Raw genomic sequence first — 26,981 nt, 5'->3', positions numbered from 1 at the left:
TAGGAACACAATTTTACGAAGCACTCTGTACCTTTCTGTGGGGTTCTTGAGTTCTTCCTTGATGTCGCCTGTATCTCTCCAGCAGAAATTTGTGCCTTATTACTTAACGAATTAAAGATGAATGAATTCTTTGCAGCATTCCAGATTTCCATAGGTTCTGTTTCAGACTATTTTGAATGTTTAACCAATGCTGACTAGTTATACAAAGGATGAAAGAAACATTCTGTTTGTACTGTTTTCTCCATCAGCCTCTCAGAGATGGGGCATCCTCTGCACAGACTGCTTTAAATTGCCATATTTATGTATGGCTGTGAAAACAAAAATGTGCTTTTCCCTTGCCTCTTCATTTGTTTTATTCTTCCGAGTATATTTTCTTCTTGGTTTATCTCCACTGGTGGTAAATGATGCAGAGGAAATGCATGTATTATGTTTTGCTTTAATGCACAGTCTAGCATTAGCATTTTCTCTTGTGTTTAAAGACATGCAGGACCTCTTGACTCTTAACCGAGAGGTTAAGAGGGCACATTTATGTTATAGCAGAGGTCACAGATACCTGAGCCAACTTCAGATAAATGCTGAAAGTGGTCTAGGTGGGAGCATACACCACTGCACAGGTTAATTTACATGATGTAAAACCTGGGTGAATTAGAATCATAGAATCGTAGAATCATAGAATGGTTTGGGTTGAAAGGGACCTTGAAGATCATCTAGTTCCAACCCCCCTGCCATGAGCAGGGACACCTTCCACTAGACCAGGTTGCTCAGAGCTCCATCCAACCTGGCCTTAAACACTTCCAGGGAGGGAGCGTCCACAACTTCTCTGGGCCACTTGTTCCAGTGCCTCACTACCCTCATGGTGAAGAATTTCTTCCTAGTATCTAATCTAAATCTGCCCTCTTTTAGTTCAGAGCTGTTCCCCCTTGTCCTATCACTACACACCCTCGTGAAAAGTCCCTCTCCAGTTAATTTCCATAGAGTTTGGTATGACTATAACTCAGTAAATCTAACCCAGGTTCTTCTGCAGTGAACTGGATTTGTTACATTTATACATAACAGAATAAACATGCCTTCAGTTGTGAACTGTGCAGCAGCTGCTGGCATGTTTAAACATACATAGAACAGAAATCAATTATTAGCTTGGTTCGGTGGAAATTGAATTTGGAGTGTGTCTACTCTTGTTTACCTTGACACCACCTCCCTCCCTTCTCTTTTTACGTTATAATGCTTTACAAAAAGTATTCTTGTGTGGTTGTTACGGAATATGCAATAGATAGTTGTCTGTTAGGAATTGTTTCATTTCTGACATAGGTAAAAGTAACTTGATCTTGTTATCATGAATACTTGTTAGTGAAGTGACAGTTTGCTCGTTTTCTTTAACTTGATTTACTTTTTTAGGATATTGAAGCAAAAAAAGAAGCACAGAAAGAAAAAGAAATTGATGAACAAGAAGCAAATGCATCAACGCTTCATAGGAGCAGGACTCCATTGGACAAAGATCTTATTAATACTGGAATCTATGAATCTGCAGGAAAACAAAGTTTACCGTTAGTTCAGTTAATTCAGCAGTTACTAAGGTAATTACTTCGAATCTGCCTTTTATTTTTGTACAGAAGATCTGTTTGGATGTATTATGAACTAGTCAGCTAAAGGATTATTAGTTTTCGTTTGCAAATAAGTAGTCTCCTGCTAGCATTTTAGCTCCTCAGAATTCAAAATATTGAACATTCTCCTAGCTTGTCTATAGTTTTGCTATTTTATGTTTGCTAAGGAGCAAACATTAATTACCTGATTTTAGAAAGACTTCCTGCTTTGCTTTTATGGATTTTGATACTTCTTGTACTCTGAAAGTCAATGTAAGAAATATTGGATAAATGTTCCAAAGCTTGTCCTTTGAAAGCATGAGAATCAGCACATATTTATTGAGAAATGAATGTTTTGTCCTGTTTATTCAGAATTGAATATTTTGCCTCGAGGAGATTGTAGCTGGGGCTATGAGTGGGGAAGAAACCCGAATTTTAAATTCTTGACACTGAGAAAGAATTGTAAATGCATGACCAGTAGAGTACTCAGAACAAAGCTCCTTTATGTCAGCCATAGCAGTATTTAATATGTAGCAGGAAGTAATTATGAAATTACGAAGAAATTTAGTGTGCCTTTTCACTTAATTGTGATGGTAATCATGTAATTTAGTTAGTACTGAGACTCCTTTGAACTGCGTAGTGTCATGATTTTCATTGCAGCCTTTCAGTGAAAATTGTCGGATTAATTTTTTTTGTTGTAAATGATGACATAAAATGCAAAATTGATGTATTTTACGAATCCTGTTAAACAAATGCCTCCACAAAAACCATTGACTTTTTGGGTATGATGGTGCAAACAAGGGAACATCCTACAAAGAAGTTTTGCATAGATTTCTTATATATTTATGTGAAATTCTAGCAAAAGCTAACCCATGTTTCTGTGGAGTGTCTTCATTATCAGCTCCCTTTAAGAACTTTACAATACTTTTATACCAATTAGGAACATCGCTTCACAGACAATAGTCAAACTAAAAGATGTTGCTCGTCGCATTTCTTCCTGTGTGGACCATGAACATTGCAGCAAAGAAAGATCTGCTTCTCTGGACCTGTTGCTACGTTTTCAGCGTCTACTTGTTAGTAAACTTTACCCAGGAGATTGTGTTGGGCAAGTCCCTAACACCTACAGTAAGTTACTCTAAAAAAATAAGCCCCACCCCTCCGAGTAGTACCTCTTTTATAGTATAGCAGTTTCTTATTTTAATTTATCGTCTTGTCTCATTCATCAGCCTAGTTGCTGAGTTTGTCTGAAAAATGTTTGGATGTAGTTTCTTTAAATTCTTCACTGTAAAGGAATGTTTCGCTTTGGAAAGCAATGGGAACTAGATAACAAACTTTTTATAAACTCTTACAACATTTGAACAAGATGCGGTTTCTTAATTCAGCGTTAATATGGAGTGGCTGCATTTCAGAAGAGTTTGGCAGCCTTTGAAATCTGTTTCTGAAATATGACTCTCATGGTTTTCTGTGCTTTTCCTCCTTTTTATACAGGTCCTGATCTTTTAGGTGTTGGCTCTTTACTGAAGAAATACACTGCTCTTCTGTGCACACACATTGGTGATATACTTCCTGTGGCAATCAGCATTGCTTCTGCTAGTCATAGGCATTTTGCCGAAGTATCTCACGTCGTGGATGGAGATTTGACAGGTAAGTTTTTCTTTGCTGTCCTTCTTTCCTCCCCTTCCATGTAATTATAAAATTATATTGTGAGTGTTCTTGAACGTTCTAACTGACTAAAAAAGAGGCAATCTTTTGATTGATGGGAAAGGAGGATAGCAGACTTGGTGGGGAAGGCAAGAGCTTTGTACTTAAAGCAGTACTAGAAGCCAGAATGTTTTGTTTCATTATTTAATTCCAAGATGCGATAAACGTAGGTCTTTAATTAAATCCGAATGTCTGCTGTGTTTTCTGTGTTTTAGGCATTCTTCTTCCAGAACTGGTGGTTTCTACAGTGCTACTCCTCAGTAAAAACGCTGGATTAATGCAGGAAGCTGGTGCTATCCCTCTGTTGGCTGGCTTGCTAGAACATCTAGACAGATTTAACCATTTAGCCCCTGGAAAGGAAAGAGATGACAATGAGGATTTAGCATGGCCAGGAATAATGGGTATGTACAAGCAGCGTCTGGAGTATTTATTTATGCTTTCATGAAGTAGCTATATAAAAATGGTAATTATTCATGAACTACTCTCAGAAAGGGAATTCTACTTTACAGTGCAAATTTTTATTAACCAATTCATATGGCAGTACTTATTTCTGTCAATAAATTATTAAGCAAGTTACATGTAGAGGTAGGATTAAGCAGAGTACAAGTGCAACTTTTTAAAGTAGTTCACATCATTTTGCATTTTGAGTGTGAAAAATTGCAGTGAGTACACAAGTAGTATATCTACGCATTTTGTTACTAAACTCTACACGTAACATAAAGGGAGAGCAATGTGAAAGCTTTGAAATAAGGAGGTTTTCTTTTCCAAGGGCACTTTATAATACGGTCCATGTTTGAGGTGAAAAGAGAAGCAGAAAACTTGCATTTCTGACTGTGAGCATGTTACTGGTGGAAGGAAGAGTGAAACATAGTTGGCATAATCCAGGAGAGCTAAAGGTCACACCTCTAGACAGTAGGGTGTCAGGGAGAGCAAAACTATGTGAAAATTGAGTTATGGTTTTATAGAGCAAACTGAGATGAAGGCTTATGTGTGCAAAAATTACTCTGATGTTTCTTGCCTGGGTGAAATTACCTTTAGCTTCAAATAGTTTACTGATATGTAGATTGGAGGACTTCTAACGTGTACATCACCTTCTTTCCTTTAATTTAAAAAATATAAATTTAGACTGAAATTAAATATACAGCCAATGCCTTGCAGGCCAACATGTAGTAAAACTGAGGTAATTTTGAGGGAGAACCGACTAGAGCAGTGATTTTCCAGAACACCGGTTGTTCTGCTCCACCTCCAAGCAGAACAGCCATATAGTTGGGCAATGTTAGGTCTTTGACAGTGTGACATTGGAGATTAGTGCATAAAAGAATACAGCATACAGACAATTTAATTGCATAATATGTGGATAGGAACATATTCATAGCCATTTGACTTTGAAGTGTATCAAAAGACAAGCAGCCTTTGAATAGAAGTGAAGAATTTGTTTAGGCAACTATTAAAAGAATGTTCAGAACAAACTTTCTGTTCTGGTTTTCTGCTGGAAAATTATCTATTTTGTTTTATACTTGTAGGTTCATTTTTTACTGGCCAGAGTTGCAAAAATAATGAGGAGGTGACACTTATACGTAAAGCTGATCTAGAGAACCACAACAAAGATGGAGGATTTTGGACCGTGATTGATGGGAAAGTGTATGATATAAAGGACTTCCAAACCCAGTCTTTAACTGGCAGTAGCATACTTGGTGAGAATCAGCGTCTGAATTAAAGACACAATTTACTTCTGTTTCAAAACTAGATGGCATGAACAGGCTTTTAAGTGTTATACTGACTGCCTCATTCTTTCATTAGCTCAGTTTGCAGGTGAGGACCCAGTTGTTGCTTTGGAAGCTGCTTTGCAGTTCGAGGACACGCGGGAGTCAATGCATGCCTTCTGTGTTGGCCAGTATATGGAGGTAAAAATGTTACATATTAATGGATACAGACTTTCTAAATTAAAGTACTGCTTTGCTTTCGAATTTCTTGTTGGAGTAGTTCTAGCTTTCAACTCCTATTTCTTTTAATTAGCCTGACCAGGAAGTGATTACAACACCAGACCTCAGTACCTTGTCATCACCTCTAATAGACACAGAGAGGAATTTGGGTCTTCTGCTTGGACTGCACGCTTCGTACTTGGCAATGAGCACACCACTTTCTCCTCTGGAAGTTGAATGTGCCAGTAAGAACTACTTCATTTTGAGCTTAAATAAGTGATAAATACTTGTTAAAGCATGCAAGAAAAAGACACAGGCCAAATAAATTAACTGGAAGTCTAGCACCTCTTAATTTTGCTTGTTCTGAAGGTGTTCTTTATGCTTAGCGTTAATTACACTCATCAAGGTCCAGTAGTTTAGTAAGATTTAAATGGTGATTAGATAATTTTGAACAGGCAAATATTCAAAATATTGTAATATGCAAGATAAAGGGAATATTGGAAGAGAAAGGAGACTCTGTGTAGCATAGTTATCTCACTGATTTGTGTTCACTTAAGAGTGCCTGAAGCATCTGGTGTTGAATTCTATCTTGTTGGGTATCTTAATTTGGTGAATAGAGGGTATAATTCAATATTAATCACAGAAAGATAGCTAAGGCCCTGTTGTCACTAAACAGGTGATGGCTGCCCTATTACTTGTTTCTTATTTGCAGAACCCCTTTTTTTCTTATGAAAAAGTTTCAGCAAATGGAAGAGCTGCTAAACTTCATTTGAAGCTGCGTATGCATTTTATTTGAGGGAATTGAGTCTTGGTAGCTTAATCTTTCATCAGAATATACATTTGTGTTTTCTTTTTTAGAATGGTTGAAGTCATCTATCTTTTCTGGAGGTTTGCAAACTAGTCAGATTCATTACAGTTACAATGAGGAAAAAGATGAAGACCATTGCAGTTCACCTGGTAACACTACCCCAAATAAATCAAAACTATATACACATCGATTAACTTTGAGTGACCATTCACAACCTTTCCTCCAAGCTATTGCAGATAATAATATTCAGGATCACACTGTGAAGGTAAGCTGTCAATAGTTCTATTCACAAAAAACATTGCTGAAGGGTGACAGTGGTGTCCTGAAACAGTTTTGTTGGTGAAAATTCTCCAAAAGTTATAAAAAAAAATAGTTGAAGTATTTCGGAATTACTTTTTGTGAAAGGAGTAGTTGAGTGCTACTAATGGAAACAATTTGCGTATTTCACTTAATGTAAGAGTAGTAGTTTTTTCTTTTGGTTTTTTTGAGTGGGCGAATAAAAAATTCAAATGTATTCTTACAAAAAAAAAAAAAAAAGCTTTACTTTCCATGTCAAGTTTTAGTAGTACTGACAGACCCTGCTCACCTCCAGTGGAACTAAGATGGAGTTTTCTTTGTCAAAGTGCAAATGTATTTTGTGTGTCAGGTGCATGTAAGCCTTTGTCTTAAAGTCTCTTTGTGCCTTGGGGTTCAGGTTTCACCTGGTTGGAATTATGGATATTATGTAAACCCTTAAGATTTACATTGATCACTGTCTTTTGTAATACCTTCAGATTTTCTAACTCTTGGAGTTCAGCTGCTAAATGAAAAATCCCAAATAAGTCCTTGGGAGGAGGATAGGACAGCAATAATGAAGAGTCAGGAGAAGACAGTTAAAAATCATTTTAGGTGACCTGGCTATCTCAGGAAGAGATAAGAGCAGGAGTAGCTTTGTTCCTTGAGCCACGTTGCTCTTCATACAAGAGTGATACAGGATATTCTTCATAGCATTGAGTTGTAATTGCTGTGTCTTGAATGGTGCATACTGCGTGGTGTATCTCACTTCTGAATGTTAGTTCAAATTGTGACAGTTATTCAATATTATTTAAATGCTTATTCAATATTATTTAAATGCTGGCTGCAGTGTTTTGGGTCCTTTTTTGTATTTAAAAAATAAAGTTACATAGAGGCTGTTGTGTGTCTTGTAGGACTTCTTGTGTCAGATAGAGAGATACTGTAAACAGTGTCACTTAACAACACCAATCACATTCCCTCCTGAGCATCCTGTGGAAGAAGTAGGACGTCTGTTATTATGTTGTCTTCTGAAGCATGAAGATTTGGGTAGGTAGGCTTGTGGTATAGCTGTCCTAGTATACATTCTGGACCATTTTAAGCTCTGCTATGGATAATTTTGGAAATGCGTTTTCAGAGATTGTCTTTTCCCATTAAGGTCACGTAGCACTGTCTCTTGTTCATCCTGGTACCCTTGGAGTTGACCAGGTAAAGCACAAAACCTTACCAAAATCTGTAGTGGATGTGTGTCGTGTTGTCTACCAAGCAAAATGCTCACTGATTAAGGTAAGCCACTTATCTGCTGTAGTTTAGATTATTTTTAATTTGAAATGTTTTGTTAAAAGTGATATATTGTTGATTTTATTGTATATTGAGCAGTAACATAATCTTTCAATGCCTTTTCTAGACCCATCAGGAACAAGGACGTTCTTACAAGGAAGTTTGTGCTCCTGTCATTGAACGTTTGAGATTCTTGTTCAATGAACTACGTCCTGCGGTTTGCAATGATCTATCTATAATGTCCAAATTTAAACTTCTGAGTTCCTTGCCCCGATGGCGGAGGGTAGCTCAGAAAATAATTAGAGAAAAAAGGAAAAAAAGAGGTAAGGCAACATTCATGTTGTGTTTTCTTTGAAACAATGGAAATCAATCTGATTCCAAGGTTTGCTGCTTTATATTTGAGACTCGTTAGCTAAAGCATCAAAGCCATTTGCTTTCTGCTGTATTTTCATGAAGTTTTCTAAATCAATGGTTGCATGTCAGTTCCTACAGCAAAACCAGGCAGAGAAAAGAGTCAAGTTTAGGTGAGGCATGCTTAATTGTGTTCTAGCGTAATAAAAATGATGCATCGATATCAGTCCCTCTGAACTGGTTTTAGTAAAGTTTAACTAGGAGTGGCATCTTAATAAAAATCATGTCTTATTAAAGCCGTGTAGTCAAAGAACTGTTTAACTGGAAATAAATTAATGTGGTGAACAAACGGTGAATATTTTTTGAAATTGGTCTTTAAAGTTAAAAGCTTATTGCAGATATTACCAGAGGTAATTGGATAATAGTTGAACATAGAGTTCACCCAGAGTACATTTCCATTTTATTACAGGCAGATCTTAAGCGTTCTGTCTGCTTAGGTTATCATGCAAACCTGAAAATATGACCCTGTAAGATGTTACCAGATTACGCGAAAGAATAATTTTTTTTATTTCTAGTTCCAAAAAAATCTGAATCTGCTGATGTGGAAGAATCCAAAATTGGAAACGAAGAGAGTGATTTAGAAGAATCCTGTGTGGTACCTCACAGTCCTGTACCTATAGACAAAAGGCCCATACCAATCAAATCACCCAAGGTAGGATACCAGATTTTCAATCAACCTTGTGAACAAAAATAACGAGGAAAAAAGATTAGCTAAGGCTTGATTGCTATAACTTGACATTTAATATTCTGATAATGTTGTATGGGGTATATAATGAAGTATGGAGCATTGTTTTAGTAAAACCTGGAATAATTTTGAAAAATAAGCTGTGTACTTCATATTTAGAATATGTAAAAATACCTTCTCTCATTTTTAGATTATTGATAATCTTAGAAGTGTTCAAATAAAGCTTAATTTCAAAATAAAAGTTTGTGATGGGTTACTTCCTCTTTTTTGAATATTAATGCATTTGAAATGTTGTGTAGCAATTGTGAAAAAGATAATGAGTTACAAATAATACTACGCTCTTTCCTGGCTTTGAAGAAGTTTCCTTTTTTTTTTTCCTCTCCTAATATTTTAAATTTGGACGTGGTTTTACATGAAATAGCATATTTTCAGTAATTTAAAATTTGTTTTAACATGCTGCCTTCCTGTTTTTCAGGATAAGTGGCAGCCACTTTTGAGTACAGTTACAGGTGTCCACAAATACAAATGGCTGAAGCAAAATGTCCAAGGCTTGTATCCACAGTCTGCCCTCCTTAACACCATTGTTGAATTTGCACTTAAAGAAGAGCCAGTGGATGTAGAAAAAATGAGAAAATGTTTATTAAAACAGGTAAAATGGATGAAAATAGGCTTGCATGTATTACCAGTTTACGTGAGTGTGACAATTTTTTTTTTTCCTCTTTTCCAGTTGGAAAGAGCAGAAGTTCGTCTGGAGGGAATAGATACTATTCTGAAATTGGCAGCAAAAAATTTTTTGCTCCCATCTGTTCAGTATGCTATGTTCTGTGGATGGCAGAGGCTTATTCCGGAAGGAGCCAATATAGGGTAAAACTTTTTGTTGTTCTTGCTTTCACAATTCTTCAATAAGAAAAAAAAAATACTTACTTTTGTTGTTTTTCTACGAAGGGAACCTCTTACCGACTGCTTGAAGGATGTTGACCTGATCCCACCGTTTAACAGAATGCTGCTAGAAGTAACTTTTGGAAAGTTGTATGCGTGGGCTATTCAGAATGTCCGGAACATCTTGCTAGATGCTAATGCAAAATTTAAAGAACTAGGTGAATCTCATTTTGTTGCTGTTGGCTCTGGAGAAAACTGTTTTGAATGAACGTTGTTGCATTATTTGAAGTTCCCAATAATAGGGGAAAAAAGTCAGTTCCCTTGGTTTTTGCCGAGAAATGCTTTGACTTTCTGTACATCCATATGTTGTTCCACTCCCCGCCCCTCCCCCACGGTTCCCCCTAGATCAGTTTTCAGTGCTTAAGAGAATGTTGCTGGTATCGCAGCAAGAGGTCATTAGTTACTCATTAGTAACATTTTACCATTAAAATCTAAATTGTAAAAAGTTTCTTGGAACTTAAGCTTGTAAGTTCTTAAAACTAAGCAGGGAATAAAAAACACTGTAAATCATCAGACAAGTCTATAACCTACTTGATTGTAGCTCTCAAATATCAGCTGACTTTGTTATTTGTATTGCTTTTGAATTAGGTGTACAGCCTGTTCCTCTACAAACAATTACTAATGAGAATCCAGCAGGACCAAGTCTTGGGACTATTCCACAAGCACGTTTTCTGTTGGTCATGCTCAACATGTTGACGCTGCAACATGGTGCTAATACCTTGAGCCTCCTCCTTAATTCTGGCATGCTAGCATTGACGCAAACTACACTGCGGCTGATAGGTACAAGATTTTCTTGTTTGGAAGAAAGCACATTTTATAAATCTCCTGTATGTTTTACCTGTGGTATACCCAAACTAAAGAATGATTTTGTTGCTTAAAGACAGTACTTAATACTATTCACCTTTATTCCCGATACAAAACCCACATCTGTAAGCACAATTGCGAAGGAAGTTAGTTTGGTTATGGCCTTTATTCAGTCATGATTTTTCTGCTAAGCCTTTGCTTTGGCTGTCCTTTGCTGGAATTCAGGAGTGATAGTGTAGTTTTGGTGGAAACATTACAGATAAATTAAAAATGGAAAATTTAAAATGAAAACATTAAAAACTGTGTACTTCCTACTAATTTTTTTTTTTTTGTTCTACCTATTAAAAACCTTCCCAATCTTGCTTATTTAAGCTGGAAGCTTCCTTTGTTTGTTCTAAGAAGTTTTGTGGTGTTTTTACCATGATTCAAGTTCTGCTTTTTCTTTCTGGATTTTCTTAGATAATAACAAGTATTTGTTCTCATAACTTGTACTTAAGTGGAATGCTCGTAAGAAGTCTGTCCGAGAAGTTACTGTTAGTAGAACCAGTTAGCCCCTGGACTCATCATTATAACGTCTCTGTTATTTGTCACATAGTTTTGTTCAAAAGGAAGTATTTAAAGCCCTGTGCATTCGAAACCATTATATCCTAGTTTCCTAAAAGCTCGTCTGACTTTATCACCTGTTGTCAGCTTTCCTATTTGAAGTTGCTTTTACATTATAAAATTTATGTGCCTTAAATTTTAAGCATGACAAAGCCATGTGTAAAAACATGTAGCTGGTTGTGTGTTTTTTCATGTTTTTTCTTCTTTAGGACCTAGTTCTGACAACATTGAAGAAGATATGATTGCCTCTTCTCGAGGAGCTTCTGCCACAGTCCTAGAAGAGTCAAGAAAGGAAACAACGCCCGTTCAGCTCCCTGTTTCTGGACCAGAGCTTGCAGCCATGATGAAAATTGGTAGCAGAGTGGTGAGAGGGGTAGACTGGAAATGGGGTGATCAGGTACAACTTCTTTCGTACAGATTTGGGTGTGTTAAAGTCGAAAGTCTGTATTCAGTGGATTGTGTGTGAATTTTATGTTCAAACTTTAAAGTTCGTTATACGTTTCAAAGACCTGGAGAGTTAACATAAAATATATTAATTATTTGTTTAATAACCTAAAATATATGAAGTTATTTGTTTAACTTCATTTTTGGAGATGAAAATTCATTTTTAGTGAGACTGTTCAGATTCACAATTTAACAGGAAGCTGGATCGCTTGTTTGCTACAGTGTTAATGCACTTCCAGCTAGGTGTGTGTGGCACTTACATAGCAAATAGTAAAATACATCTAAACAAGAGTGTTGTTGCAGTTTATTGGGGGAATTTCTTTTGATGATTGTGAAATGCTTTCTGACTTTATGCTGGATTTTGAAACGTTATTGAAGGTTAACAGCAAATAAGAGCAATAGCATTATTATTATGTTACGAACCTTGGATCGGAATTAGTGTTGTTGATTGTGTAACCTGAGCCTCTCTCGTCTGTCAGGACGGACCCCCTCCAGGTTTGGGTCGTGTGATTGGAGAACTGGGAGAAGATGGCTGGATTAGAGTGCAGTGGGACACCGGAAGTACAAATTCTTACAGAATGGGGAAAGAGGGAAAATATGATCTCAAACTAGCTGAACCACCACCGGCAACGCAGCCCACAACAGAGGATTCAGACACTGAGGATGATTCTGGTAAAAAAAGCAGTTTTTTTTATAAAAGTGGAGGTGAAGTTTTAGGTGAATTCCAGAACTGATGTCTTATAATATGAAAAAGCTGCTTTCACAGGAGAAAATGCTTCATCAAAGAACGTTAGTTTAATGGGTGTACATTTCTCACTAGAATCTTTCTTAAGATAGCTTTACCATGAGAAAGGAGGATAGAAAGGATGGGATCACATTTGTTGCATATTCATGTGCCAAAGAAAACTATATTATCCAACTGAAATAGTTTCAGTTACAGGTACCAGGAAGTATACATTTTAACGTATGTTAATACCATTCTAAAACATGTTTTTTATATGGCCTAATTATACATCTAATCACACTGCTTCCCTATTCTTGGCACTACATTTGGAATTTCTTTTAAGTTGTGTATTGCTAGAGAATAACTTGAAAATATCTGCACCAAATATCTGATTTATATTTTGCTCTTGCAGTTGGAAATAAGGAGTCTTCTTCATGTCAAATCATCTTAGAGAAAACATTTAAAACAAATTTCTCACATCATGTATATTTCAGAACACTTTGTGAAATAGATTAACTCAATATTAATGTATTCCTCTGCCTTTTGTGTCTCCCTTCAGAAGGAGAACAAGTTGAAAGGAATCTCCACCCTACTTCCATGATGCTGACGAGTACTGTGAACCTGTTGCAGACGCTGTGTCTCTCTGCTGGCGTCCATGCTGAAGTCATGCAAAGTGATGCTACTAGGACTTTGTGTGGTCTGCTCCGTATGCTTGTGGAGAGTGGAACAATAGATAAATCAGGTACATTATATAGAACCACTCTGATTCAGCTGTGTACTTCTGTTTTCTGCTCTGTTGCCTTGTAACGTTGTAAATCTTTTGTTACTAGTTTTTAATCCTGTAAGGCCAAAGGCCAGAAAATGCATTTTCAGAGCTTTTAAAATCTTGATTGTTAGCAAAAGCAGTATAAGACTGCTGAAGATCACTTAGAACATAAGCAATAAAAGCAGCAGAAATGCATGAGCTGTGGACCATCGGAATGTGTATGGTTGGCTTACACAATGATTTTCTTAGCAGTTGTCTTCTGTTTGGGGAGAACAGTATGACTTCGTATGTCATATTCGTTTTCGTGGTTTCTTTGTAATTTCAGAAGTAATGCTGTTAACTGCTTTGAAATGAGGAAGCAGTGTAAGGATGAGAATTGTTTTAAAGGCAAATTTAATAAAATTAATTACAGGCTCTAAAAATTAAGTTAATAATTCATGTAAAGACAGTGGAGTAGCTCAGTGTTATGACTTGTCCAGAGAAGCTCCGTGTGGTATACAGAGAATTATGTAGCTGACAGAGAAGTGAATTGTTATGTGTATATATCTTTTTGTTTTTAGCTTCCTTGCCAAACAAATTGGTTTATAAAGAACAGCATAGGAGTTGGTGCACGTTGGGATTCATTCGAAGTATAGCACTTATGCCTCAGATGTGCAGCACTCTTAGTACATCTCAGTGGATAACTTTGCTAATGAAAATTGTTGAGGGGCATGAATCTTTCACTGCTGCTTCACTACAGAGACAGGTAATGTGTGTATTTCCAAATTACTTTAGGCAATGAATTTAGTAGCATTTCATTGTCTTTTTTTTTTCTTTTTTTTTTTTTTTTAAGAGTGTATTTTAAAAACAGATGGGAAATGTCCTTAAATCAGCTTTTAATTTATTGGAAAAAGTGAACTTGTCTTCTCACATTTAGGATTCATTGTTTTAAGTATATGTCTGTAAGTTTTTGAGCCTTCAGGGCACTACAGACTCCCTTGTTCTGTTGGAAGCCTGAAAAACTTTGTAGAGATGAGAGGCCAAAGCAGTGTTCCAAAAATGTATTCCAGAACCTCCCATATAATGTTTCCTAGATGTTGAATAAAGATGAGAGTAACAAAAAGATGGTTAGAAAAAATACGCAATTTCATTTTAAAGTTATCAAATTGTGTATTGTCTACTACCCCTCCTCCCATAACAAACAGTTATTATTGTTTTGGTTACTGTCTCTGTTAAGAAGCTGTTTTGATGCTATATTTCCCTTGTCTCTTTCCCTTTTACTTCCCCCCTCCCCCCCCCCCTTTTTTTTTCTCCTTTCCTTAGCATCTTGTAGGGCCTTTTTCATGTGATTGAAAATCAACCTTATTATGGAATAACTCTTCCAAGTTTGAAGGCTTGGGGATCAAAAGAACTTAATCTTTTGCTTGATAAGACATCAGCTTTTTTTAACTAAAGCTTTATATCATAAAGGCCTGAGCATTTTTGTGTGATCTTCCTCCAAATTCTTGCCAGTATTTTTAGTATGGTGAGACTTGTGTCATCATCCAGGTCTTTGTGCATTAGAGTTATCTGTGCTGTTCAGGGAGTACTTGAGAGAAATGAGCATTCCTCATGTAGCTTAATAACAAGAAAAAGATGAGACCCTGAAGTCTTACAAAGATGTGTTATTGTCAGAGGTTTACAAGAAGAGAGATCTCTTCACTGTTACTGGTCACTTGTGTTGTATTGGTCTTCTGGATAGAGGAGGAGGAAGCTCAAAACCTGAAATACTCTTCTTCGGAATGTGCAAGCCCGTCTGCTCTTTGATACTGCAGCGCCGTGCAGAACCTTGCCGTGTTCCTCGCCAGTTCTGCACTCAGTGTCTGGGCTTGGAGATGCCAGCCTGTTCCTTCTGTACTGTGTCAGAGGCCCTGGTTCCACAGTAACTGCTTTTGGGTGTCACGGTGGTTGCTTTTTTCCTTGCTTTTTTTCCTTCTTGTATCACTCAGCTTTATATCTCCAGATTTTTAATTATCATCCCTTCATTGCAGAACACTTGGAAACTTTCAGTCTGAAATACACCTTAGTGCTGAGTCTAGAATTGGAACAAACCTTCCCAATCTGTATTCCTGTTTTTCTTATGTGTTTTAGTCATTTACATTGTTTCCCAGTATGTCTTTGTCTCATGTCCTGAATATTGAAGAGGTTGGATTCAGTGATACAATGTGACAGTAAAATTTTTACTGACTTTGAGCTGGTGCAACTTCTTTTAAAATATTCTTTAGCAAACTGGACAGAAGATCAGTAGCTCTGTAATTTCTGCAGCCAGAAAGAAATCAGCATTACAGAAAGAACTAGAAAGGAAGGCTAACTTTTAAAATGTCTGTCTTCTGTACTTCGTATATTTGAGAATTTCTGTAGTATTTGTTGACTTAGAATGGAGTAACACTAATCTTGTTCTCTCTTTAGATCCTTGCTGTACACTTATTGAAAGCAGTACTTCCATCCTGGGATAAAAATGAAAGGTCAAGAGACATGAAATTTCTTGTGGAAAAACTATTTGGATTTTTAGGCAGCCTGCTTAGTACTTGTTCTTCAGACATCCCACTACTCAGAGGTAGAGGAATTTTCTCTCAGTGTCTTATGTACAGAAAATGTGTGCATTGAACTGATAAATGTTGTGCAATTGCTTTGTCTTTCCAGAATCTACTCTGAGAAGGAGAAAGGCCAGGCCCCAAGCATCTCTAACTGCCACTCACAGTAGTACTTTAGCAGAAGAGATAGTGGCACTGCTGAGGACGCTCCATTCGCTCAGCCAGTGGAATGGACTCATAAACAAGTACATCAACTCTCAGCTAACCTCCATCACCCACATCTTTGCAGGAAAACAGTCAGAAGGGGTAGTTTCCACGTTTTAAAATAAGCTCATTTTTATAGCAATATTTATTTTTAAATTATAAATATTAAATATTTGTAAACAATATTAATCTTAATTTTGAAACCATTTTTATATATATGTTTGTGTGTTGTAATTTTTAAATGGAAGTATGTGTGATTAATGTTATATTTTAAAGCAGATAGAAGTATACGTTTTCTCCCTACAGTTAATTTTATTGTTCTTTGTTAGGCTCTGTTGGATGACTACTTTCCTGACACTGAGAATCCAGAGGTGGGAGGCCTAATGGCAGTGTTAGCAGTGATTGGTGGCATAGACAGTCGCTTGAGGCTGGGTGGACAAGTAGTTCATGATGAATTTGGAGAAGGCACAGTGACGCGCATCACTCCAAAAGGGAAAATCACTGTACAGTTCTATGACATGCGAACATGTAGAGTGTGCCCTCTGAATCAACTAAAACCAGTAAGTTTGTTTTATTGAGGCTTTAATACAGGGAAGGGTATGGTTAAAGACTCTGATATGATGCAAAGAAAATACTTGTTCTTCATTGGGTAAATATACTGATATTCAAGACATACAATGCTCTGAATGCAAATCTAAGATGATACTCATGTGAACCTCTATAGGGCCTTTAATGCCCTATAGATGCCTATATATTTAATGCCCTTTAATGCTCATTTGTTGAGGAAGTGGAAGGAGAGGTATTTGAGCTGAAGCCTTTTGACTTGAGGTAAAATACGAAGTCATAATAATGTGGTTTATAGCTCTTACATGAGAGGAGCTTATTTATTTGTATTTATCTTGATTTGCTAACTAATGTAGAAACTCTTTTGAGTGTTTTCATTTGTATCTTAATCTCAAGTTGGTTAATATGGCTTTAGTGAAAGCACAGTAGAAGTGCCTGGCCTGCTTCAGAGACTGCAAATCTTGCTCTGACTCTTAGTTTTTCACCAAGCAGACCTGCAGTTGTGTGGTACAAATACAGGCCTAGGAGCTATGTAGGGAATAGAAATCCTCTCCAGTTGTTCCTGGTCAAAAGCAAGCAGTTAAATGCTACTTCTTCTCCTCTTCAGTTAATAACCATTGGAAGTTTTGAATGTAAAATTTTGGAAAGTGCTTATCTGTGTTTTTTTGTTTTGTGTGATTCTTCCCCTACTGTCTAGCTTCCAGTTGTGGCGTTTAATGTGAACAACTTGCCTTTCACTGAACCTATGCTGTCCATCTGGGCTCAACTAGTAAATCTGGCGGGAAGTAAAATAGAAAAACAAAGAATGAAGTCTCCCAATCAGGGTCTTTCAGGTATAGCTGGAGTTTTTCTGTTGTTTTTTTGTTTTGTTTTTAAAGAGCTGGATATACTCTGCGTAACTGGTAACAGCAAACGTATGTAAGAAGAAAAAGGGTTTTCTGGAACCTTGCCTTTTTTCTTAGTCAACATTGAATAACGTGCACTTATAAGACAAGTTTAGATAGGAGGTGAATTGCTCTGCACTGTAAGTGGAATACTGTTTTTAGTTTGGCAAGAAAATGTAAATAAGGTTTGGGACTGGACTTCTTGCACTGAGTTGTTTAAAATACTGGATGCATATAACTTCGTAACTACTTACTGTGCAATATATCAGCTATATGATTGTCTAGGGTGTGGAAAGTAGGAAGGCAGTGTTTTTAATATCATGGGTTATAGAATGTATGCAGACTTCTTATGCAGGTGCTGTTCAAACTGCCTCATACCATCAGTATTTCACAAGCTTTCACACAGTGAGTTAAGATGTCAACTCTTATTTGGACTGAGGTTGTATGAATGATAGCCTTTCTTCTCTAATACAAGACATTCCTAGTGCTAATGGCTGCTTAATATTTCTGATAGGTCAAGTGGATTTGGATCTGCTGCGATGCCAGCAATTAAAGCTGTACATACTGAAAGCAGGCCGAGCTCTGCTTTCTCACCAGGATACACTAAGGCAGATCTTATCTCAGCCAGCTGTTCAGGAGTGTGCATTAAATCCTGCAGGTATTCTGAAATGGAACCTGAGTGTGCTGCTGTGTGTTTAGATGGTAGATATTACAACTATAACCCTTGCTAATGACAGTTGGAGGCTAGAAATTAGGTTTGCCCTCTAAAGACTAAAAATTAAAGTTCAGGAATGTTTTAACCTTATACATTGAGAACATTTTTGAATTTTTAACTTGGGTTTTGAAGACTAAGTGCATCAAGTGTTTAAAGCTTGAAATATTGGAGTTAGCTAAATTTGCAAGTCTTGTATAGTTAGTAAGCTTTGTAAGTCATTTCAAAAAACTTGTGGGTTTTGTACAGTGCTTTCTTTTTCTGCTTCAAAGCTTAAAGTAGGACTTCTCAACTGGCTATTTCTTTTACTTCATATATTTTGCAGTTTCCAGTGAAGCAAGTACCAGGATGCAGTGTCTTAATCATAATCTTAAAAGAAGTTTAAGGAATTGTAGTTTTAATAATATGAATTCATTCTCTATATACATTCGTTCTACATATAAAAATAAAATAGCTCTGTCAGCTTTCGGGATAGCTATTGATGTCCGTATAGTTCATATTAATTCTTTGGGTAGTGGTGAAGCATGTAATGCCTTTAAATATATTAATATATTTGATTTATTTGTTTATTTCTGGGTTTTTTTGTCAGTGGCCAAATTTTAAGTCACAGAATGAGCAGTTTTTTCCCAGAGATGGAACATGGTTTTTCTTCTACCATGAGTTTTTAAGGGGCAAAAATTATTAACAGTTTTGTTATTGTTTCAAGTATGAGAATTTCCTTTTCTTGGAGTTAAATGAAGAGTGAGACCACTTTCCTGAGATAGCTGCAGTAAAGATCTGGAAAACATGAATGTTTATGCTAACAAGAATACAAAACCAAATATAAAAGTTGTAGAATCATGAGCCAATTGATTCAAAAAAGGTATACTCTTTTCAAGGGGCTGTGAATACCTATAGAGAGCTCTTCCCAAGAGGGTGTATTAGGAGGGGAAAATGACTAAATTCAGAAAGTATGCACCATGGTTTTGTGATCAAGGAGACGGCTGGTTGTCTGTATGAAGTGGTTTATCCTGGAAGGACCTCTGAATAAATAAGCTTATTGTAAGAAGGTGAGCTCAGGAGATACTTGTGCAAATTCACTGTCCACTGAGCAGTTTCTGCTAGACATGTTCTAGGTGTATTTTAATAAAACTATTGTTTATCTACAATATTCTCACTTGCTTTTTTGTGCGGAGATAGTGACACACATGATTTAGTCTTAAACGCATGATTCCTGTGGAGAAGAAATATGGGAGAAATAACAATATGCTTGATCAACGAATAGGCCTCAGAATAAATCTCCTGAATGACTTACATTACATGGTTTTTGTTAAAATAATGTTTTTGCTTCAAGAGGATGGAGCAGTTGCCTCTCCCGACATAGGAGATATGTCTCCTGAAGGACCTCAGCCTCCCATGATTCTTCTACAGCAACTTTTGACAGCTGCTACGCAGCCATCACCTGTGAAAGCAATATTTGACAAGCAAGAGCTTGAGGTAGAGTCTGTATTTTCTGCTAATAAGTAACCTAATAAATAAGTCTTTCTAATTCACGTTCTAATTGAAACTTGTTAAGTTATAGGTTTAAAAAAAAAAAAAGTGGCACTGAACTGTTTTTGGCAAATAGCCTTTAACTTCAGGCACACACACACAACAAATGTACTAAATATGCTTGTTTTTCTTGGACTGATTTATTTGTTCTCATTTAGGCTGCTGCTTTGGCAGTATGCCAGTATCTGGCTGTAGAATCTACACATCCTTCAACTCCAGTGTTTGAAGACTGCAGCTCTAGTGAAGCTACAACACCCATCACAGTGCAACATATCCGACCCACAAAAGTGAAGAAACGCAAGCAATCTCCAATTCCACCTCTCCCCATTGTAGTTCAACTTATGGAAATGGGATTTCCTAGGAAAAACATAGAATTTGCACTAAAGTCTCTGTCTGGAACCTCTGGAAGTGCATCTGGATTACCAGGTATTTAATTTAGTTAAATTAGTTACGTTAGAAAGAGAAAGTAAGTTGCAAGCAGATTAAAATGCTGCTTACAAGGGAGAAATTGTTACTTTTCTTTTGGATACTATCTTAAGAACGTTAGAGAAATCCCTTAGAGGCAGACTGAGGGGGTTTTTTTTCCTATTAGGAGTGGAAGCCTTGGTTGGCTGGTTGTTGGATCACCCTGATGTTCAGATTACGGATCTCTCTGATGCTGATACTGTCTCTGATGAATATTCAGATGAGGAAATAGCAGAGGAAGTGGAAGAAGCTGAAGCTGCATGCCCTGTGGTAAGTATAAACTTACTAAAACCGAAGTCATGCTAGCTGTCTGCAAATTGTGTAATTCTTCCCTTTTATGAATTTGGTTAGAGTACAAGGACATTCTGCCATCCCAGGCCTTCGAGATTGAAGCAAGGACCACATTTGCCAAATGTTTCTAAGGCATGTCATAAAAGAACTCAAGAATAATCTAAAAATACTTGTGTATGAGTAGCACAGGAGAAGAGTGGAAGCTCATTAGTGGTTAACTCTAAGTATCCCTGATGTCTGGTCTCAGTTTCATCTAAAACAGTCAGTGCTGTCCTGCCTCCCTTCCTCTGATCTGAAAGACAAAAGTATGTTAGCTACAAGGAATGACTGAGGAGGTAGTGAATAAATAGCAAAAAGATGTCAGTGAAATAACTTATCTACAAAAACTATTTTCACTTACTGGTGATGAAATGATCTTTACAATGCATATTGAGTTTAATGGCTTTAATGTGAATTTATATTAGGCCTCTGTTGACTTTCAGGAACTGTTTCAGTAAGGATTTGCCAATAAAATGAAATGGGTTTCATGTTTCTTCTTGATTTTTAAGGAGTTAACATTGAGTTTTCTGGCAAATGTGGGCTTTTGTAATTGGAAGAAATGCATTATATTTGAAGGAGATTAACTTAACATAGAGTTCTGATATCTTTATCAATATTGCAGTGAGAAACTGTGCTATGTATTGCCTTGAAAGAAAAAACATTTAGTGCTCAAAACAGAACAAAGTTTGCTGAAAATTCTTGTTACAGCTGGAATGCAATATTTCTCTTAAAATTTTTGTAAGTTAGGAAAGGAATGATTTCTGATAAGTGTAATCATATCTTTTTCATCAGCTTGTTTTTCTAACGAAGTACTTTAAATCCTGTCATATTATATAACAAAAAAAAATTAGTAATGTACTTTAGGTAGGAGATTACCATTTACCACTGTGGTTTTGGGTTTTTTCCTCTCCCAAGAAGTAGCCTAAGGAGTGGAATGTGAATATGTATTTGCGAGGCTAAGTAGATTACTCACAAATTCTCTTTGTTATTATTTTCCTTGGCAAGCAGATTTCATAAAAGCAACTTGCAGCTTGTTCCACACATTCTGAAAATTTGCAGGTACATTCTTTGGCAAGTCATTTTGGAAACTGAACTTGAGTTTAAAGTACAGTAGATCATGAATATTAGCCCTGTAGCGAGTTGACCTGTTGAAGATTCTCTCCCTTTTGGCATGCAACTTGGCTATTATATGTTTGGTTTTGTTCGGTTATCTTCAGTGTCTGAGAAAAATTTTGTTTATCTGAATTGAAAACAAATTTTTTAGCTGTTATATGTTTATTTTGGATTTTTTTCCAGTCAAACGGTGCTGTTGTAACAGAGAGCCAGACCTATAAAAAACGAGCTGATTTCTTAAGCAATGATGACTATGCTGTGTATGTGAGGGAGAATATTCAGGTAAGCGCGATGACGAGAAGCTGTACTGAAACTGCTTTCCTTCTGGTACAAAAGTCATTGCATATTGTCCTTTTTCTCTAGGTGGGGATGATGGTTAGGTGCTGCAGAACCTATGAAGAGGTTTGTGAAGGAGATGTGGGCAAAGTTATTAAACTGGATCGAGATGGATTGCATGATCTGAATGTACAGTGTGATTGGCAACAAAAGGGTGGTACTTACTGGGTCAGATATATCCATGTTGAGCTTTTAGGTAAGTTCACTGCTAACTGCTTTTTAATAAAAAACTGAATGATACACTAAGGAAAATTTGTTTTTGGAGGGGGGAAACCCGCTTACCATGCATTTATTCTTGCGACTGCCAGGTTTCCCACCGCAGAGTTCTGCCTCTCATATCAAGATAGGTGACAAAGTGCGTGTGAAAAGCTCAGTTACCACACCCAAATACAAATGGGGATCAGTTACTCACCGAAGTGTGGGAGTTGTCAAAGGTAATGTATGTTCAAAGTGGGGCATGGGGAAGTAATAAAACTGGAAACAACACAGGTTTTCTGCAGCATTTAAGCAAAGAATCTTCTAGACACACTTACAAATCACACTTTTGTGGAATATTGCATGATGGTAAGAGATTATAGAATGCATTTGATATCTGTGATGAATTTATAGACATGTGCTCTGTGGCAGTCCATTTTGTTAGTGTGTTCATCTGCTTTTTGAGCTACTCCATTCACATGCAGTAAAGGTCTTTAGAATCTGTGCAGCTTCCTGCTGTAGTTCTCATTTATACTTCGGATGAAGCACAAATGTTTTTCCTTTAAGAAGTAAAGCTAACTTGAAGACTTCATATGGAAGAGAGGAGGAAGTGAGGTGCACTAGTTGTCAAGCTGTAAGGGCAAGCTGGGGCATAGATTCTTTGAAGAGGTACAGATTTGGTCATGCTATATTTGTGTTTAGAAGTACTGTCTCTCTTTGGGAAGTGTTTTAAAAAAAGTAAATTCAGAGTCAAGGATTTTAAATAGAATAATACATATCTTTAAAAAAATCTTTAAAAAAATCTTTCCCTCTGCTGCTTTCCAGGCAATCTGATTAGGTTAATATAGTTCCATTAAAATATAAGATTGCTTTTGAAAGTAACTTTTATTATGTGTTTATGCTTTCGTGTTGCACTGGACACTTTCTGCTTCATTTTATACAGATTTTCAACAAATTATATTTTCTGCATTTTTTTTGTCACAGCTTTTAGTGCCAACGGAAAAGATGTCATTGTAGACTTCCCTCAGCAGTCTCATTGGACTGGCTTATTGTCAGAAATGGAACTGGTCCCCAGCATTCATCCTGGAGTCACGTAAGTGATGATACACATTTTTAAGCTATATGCGTTATCTTTTAGCCTTATTGTCCTGATTCCATTATCTTGACTTGTGTTACAATTAATTTATACCATGAAAACTGCTAGAAAGACATTTACCTGTTGTTCTTTTGTGAAATCAGGTGTGATGGCTGTCAGATGTTTCCTATCAATGGGCCTAGATTCAAATGCAGAAACTGTGATGATTTTGACTTTTGTGAAACCTGTTTTAAAACCAGGAAGCATAACACCCGACATACTTTTGGCAGAATAAATGAACCAGGTGAGTTTCAGAATCTAACTGTTTCTTAGATTAATTTAAAATGCGTTGTATTTGTTTTTAAAAAAACAGTCTTACATTTCAGCTCCTTAACATAATGAAATTAGTGTTTGGACTGACCCTCTAGGAAACAAAACACTTTTAGCAGATCATAGCACTGCTGCATTTGCGCATGATAGACTACACCAAAACATCAACCCTTAAGCTTTCTTCATAGTGTTAAAAAAAGTTTAAAAAAATATGGCTACTTGACAGTAACGCTTTATGGCAGAACTGAGTTTTCAGCTACACGAAGAGTAAAATGTATAATTCTTTAATCCTCCTGCCTTTTGCTGTCAGCCTAAAAGTAGGTGAATGGGATCCCCATGACAACAGGTGCAGCTTGAAATACCTAAGATAGCTTCTTACACCTCAGTTGCTCTTCAGCAATTTTGTCTATCAATGTACAATGGCTGTTGCCTCACTTCCTCCGTGATGTGGTAGGAAAGGGAAGCATTTAGAAAGATACATAAGCAGAATTTTTAGTTTCTAGGGCAAGAACAAGTGCATCCATTTTAACTCCAAAGTTTTTGGGTTTTGTATTATTATGCAAAACTTACCTGACACTAGCTTTTATTTCTTTCCACCTGGAAAACGGGTAAAACTGATTGCCTTCTAGAAATCATGGACATGCGTTGCTTGTGTATGATGGTTTGTCTAAAGGGCAGGAAAGAGTTTCCGTTAAGAAATCACAGAATCACAGAGTAGTAGGGGTTGGAAGAGACCTCTAGGGATCATCTAGTCCAAACTCCTGCCAAAGCAGGGTCACTTAGAGCAGGCTGCACTGGACTTTGTCCAGGTGGGTCTTGAATATCTCCACAGAAGGAGACACCACAACCCCTGTGGGCAGCCTGTTCCAGTGCTCTGTCACCCTCAGAGTGAAGAAGTTGTTCCTCATGTTCAGATGGAACTTCCTCTGCTTCAGTTTGTGCCCGTTGCCCCTTGTCCTGTCACTGGGCACCACTGAAAAAGAGTCTGGCCCCATCCTCCTGACACCCACCCTTAAGATATTTATAGCACTCGTAAGATCCCCTCGCAGCCTTCTTTTCTCCAGGCTAAACAAGCCCAGCTCCCTCAGCCGTTCCTCATAGGAGAGATGTTCCAGTCCCCTCATCATCTTTGTAGCCCCCCACTGGATTCTCTCCAGTAGCTCCTCATCTTTCTTGAACCGGGGAGCCCAGAACTGGACAGAGTACTCCAGATGGGGCCTCCCTAGGGCAGAGTAGAGGGAAAGGAGAACCTCCCTTGACCTGCTGGCCACACTCTTCTTGATGCACCCCAGGATCCCATTGGCCTTCTTGGCAGCCAGGGCACACTGCTGGCTCATGGTCAACTTGTCATCCACCAGCACTGTCAGGTCCCTCTCCATAGAGCTGCTTCCCAGCAGGTCCGTCCCAAGCCTGTACTAGTGCATGAGGTTGTTCCTCCCCAGGTGTAGGACCCTGCACTTGCCCTTGTTGAACTTCCTCAGGTTCCTCCCTGCCCAACTCTCCAGCCTGTCCAGGTCTGGCTGAATGGTAGCACAGCCTTGCGGTGTATCAGCCACTCCTCCCAATTTTGTGTCATCAGCAAACTTGTTGAGCGTGCACTCGAACTCTTCATCCAGGTCATTGATGAAGAAGTTGAACAAGACTGGGCCCAGTACTGACCCCAAGGAAATCAATTAGTATGGTTGTACAGCTATTATGGTGTGAATCTATAATCCTTGTTGTGGCCCTGGATAGGGTAGGGGAGTTACAGTGTTCTTTTAGTTGGGCTTTCTAGAAGCTACAAAGATCAGTGAAGGGAAGTAGAAGTAGGTTTTTGCAGGGAGGAAATAAACATCTCACTAAACCACCTCATTTTTGAACAAGATTTGAAATTTCTGAGTGTTGCAACTTAGGTATGTCTATTCTCTTGTAAGGCATTTCTGTTGAGGGTTGATTGCATATTTTTCATATGCTATGGTGGTGTGCAAAATTGATATGCTGTGGGCCTGTGTTGTGAAGTATGTATCATCATAAATTTTGATTTGTATTTCAAAAGGAAGGACCCTTTCAAGTTGCTATTTACTCAAGAATGTTAGTCTTTTAAGGATTCTGTCAGTTTATATGCTGTGCACCCCTGTAGTGTTTTATCATTTGGTTTTAGGTATTACTCTTAGTGTCTTACATTCGTGAAGAGAGTAATTTTCCTTAGTGTTTTAATGTTATTTATAAAATAAATCATGCTTGATTTCTTGGTACAAATCAATCACAAGTATAAGAATAGAAAGTGTGGCTGTCCCAAATGACAGGCCTGAAAACTTGTAGTCAGGTAAAGTGCTTGAAACGTCTTTAAAAAAAATAAAATTAAAAAGCTGTGTGCTTTAAGCATGAGTAGTATTACCATACATAAGCGGATTGCGTCTGTATTCTACTTTTAGACTACGTACCTGAAATACTTCATTTGTTATATTTCCTTTTGCATTACTTATGGCTTTAATAAGAGCAATTTTCTGTGAGAGGTACATGCTGAAGGTTTCATTTAACCATGCAGGTCAGTCTCCGGTGTTTTGTGGGCGTTCTGGAAAGCAGCTGAAGAGACGGCATAGTAGTCAGCGGGGAATGTTACTGGATGATTGGTCAAGAATAGTTAAAAATTTGAATGTCTCATCCTCTGTGAATCAGGCTTCGCGTCTTATTGATGGTAGTGAGCAGTGCTGGCAGTCTTCTGGCTCACAAGGAAAGGTAACTTTAAGCCGTAACTGGTTTATTGTGGCATACTTTCATGTTAAAAGTATTTCCTGTAGTGAAATATATTTGTTAGTTACCTTTATCTAAGATAGTAAATGTACCTATTTTTTTAGAGCTATGCTTCATCTTTCGGTTTATTTTGTGTGAATTATGAGGAACTTGTGTGGTTTCTGAAATACAGGGTAATTATTCTAGGCTGTAGTTGGTTATACGTTTATAGTTGCCTTTTCAGTATAATAGCTGATGATAATTGTTCTTAACAATCACATTGACTGTATTTTACGTAAGTCAGTTTGTTGCAATATGAAAAGCACCTATGTTCTTACTAGCTAAAACAGCCTCCAAGCACTCCCTCGCTTGCATGGAATCATAGAATATCTTGAGTTGAAAGGGGCCTATAGAGATCATCAAGTCCAACTCTCTGCTTCTCACAGGACTACCTAAAACTAAACTGTATGACCAAGAGCATCATCCAGATGCTCCTGGAACTTTGACAGGCGTTATGCTGTGACCACTGCCTGTTCCAGTGACAGACCACCGTCTCAGTGAAGAGCCTTTTCCTCATGTCCAATCTGAACTTCCTCTAATGCAGCTTCATTCCATTTCCTCATGTCCTATTGCTGGTCACTAGAGAGAGGAGATCAGCACCTCCCCCTCCGCTGCCTCCCTTGAGGAACTTGCAGACAGCAATGAGGGCACCCCTCAGCCTTCTCCAAGCTGTACAAACCAAGTGATCTCATAAGTCTTTCCCTCGAGACCTTTCACCACCTTGATCACCCTCCTGTGGACACACTCTAATAGTTTAAAGTCCTTTTTCTATTGAGGTGCCCAAAACTGCACACAGCACTTGAGGTGGGGGGCTGCATGAGTGCAGTGTAGAGTGAGACGATCACGTCCCTTGACTGCCTAGCTATATTGTGCTTGGTGCACCTCAGGACACGGTTGGCCCGTTTGGCTGCCAAGGCACACTGTTGATTCATATTAAACTTGCCATCAACCCAAACTCCCATATCCCTTTCTATGGGGCTG

General features: G+C 37.6%; 1 protein-coding gene across 5 annotated transcripts in view; it reads left to right on the top strand.

Moving 5' to 3' along the window:
* Positions 1–26,981, top strand: part of HERC2 (HECT and RLD domain containing E3 ubiquitin protein ligase 2) — a 120,085-nt gene that overhangs the window by 47,634 nt on the left and 45,470 nt on the right. For all 5 annotated transcript variants that reach the window (XM_075427328.1, XM_075427308.1, XM_075427316.1 and 2 more), the window contains exons 20-53: positions 1,396–1,574; positions 2,521–2,705; positions 3,069–3,224; positions 3,497–3,682; positions 4,805–4,975; positions 5,082–5,185; positions 5,298–5,448; positions 6,062–6,276; positions 7,199–7,331; positions 7,441–7,568; positions 7,690–7,885; positions 8,489–8,625; positions 9,134–9,307; positions 9,386–9,522; positions 9,604–9,755; positions 10,186–10,377; positions 11,214–11,401; positions 11,928–12,120; positions 12,732–12,914; positions 13,499–13,683; positions 15,366–15,513; positions 15,600–15,796; positions 16,024–16,254; positions 16,956–17,091; positions 17,657–17,800; positions 19,188–19,330; positions 19,543–19,810; positions 19,977–20,119; positions 21,476–21,574; positions 21,656–21,824; positions 21,937–22,062; positions 22,808–22,916; positions 23,063–23,202; positions 25,756–25,946. In XM_075427328.1, the coding sequence (XP_075283443.1) occupies positions 1,396–1,574; positions 2,521–2,705; positions 3,069–3,224; positions 3,497–3,682; positions 4,805–4,975; positions 5,082–5,185; positions 5,298–5,448; positions 6,062–6,276; positions 7,199–7,331; positions 7,441–7,568; positions 7,690–7,885; positions 8,489–8,625; positions 9,134–9,307; positions 9,386–9,522; positions 9,604–9,755; positions 10,186–10,377; positions 11,214–11,401; positions 11,928–12,120; positions 12,732–12,914; positions 13,499–13,683; positions 15,366–15,513; positions 15,600–15,796; positions 16,024–16,254; positions 16,956–17,091; positions 17,657–17,800; positions 19,188–19,330; positions 19,543–19,810; positions 19,977–20,119; positions 21,476–21,574; positions 21,656–21,824; positions 21,937–22,062; positions 22,808–22,916; positions 23,063–23,202; positions 25,756–25,946 (5,589 nt within the window). The remainder of the gene's footprint in view (positions 1–1,395; positions 1,575–2,520; positions 2,706–3,068; positions 3,225–3,496; positions 3,683–4,804; positions 4,976–5,081; positions 5,186–5,297; positions 5,449–6,061; positions 6,277–7,198; positions 7,332–7,440; positions 7,569–7,689; positions 7,886–8,488; positions 8,626–9,133; positions 9,308–9,385; positions 9,523–9,603; positions 9,756–10,185; positions 10,378–11,213; positions 11,402–11,927; positions 12,121–12,731; positions 12,915–13,498; positions 13,684–15,365; positions 15,514–15,599; positions 15,797–16,023; positions 16,255–16,955; positions 17,092–17,656; positions 17,801–19,187; positions 19,331–19,542; positions 19,811–19,976; positions 20,120–21,475; positions 21,575–21,655; positions 21,825–21,936; positions 22,063–22,807; positions 22,917–23,062; positions 23,203–25,755; positions 25,947–26,981) is intronic.

Source organism: Opisthocomus hoazin, chromosome 1, assembly GCF_030867145.1.
Source record: "Opisthocomus hoazin isolate bOpiHoa1 chromosome 1, bOpiHoa1.hap1, whole genome shotgun sequence".
Classification (NCBI taxonomy): domain Eukaryota; kingdom Metazoa; phylum Chordata; class Aves; order Opisthocomiformes; family Opisthocomidae; genus Opisthocomus; species Opisthocomus hoazin.
This window is presented reverse-complemented; position numbering and strand designations above follow the sequence as displayed.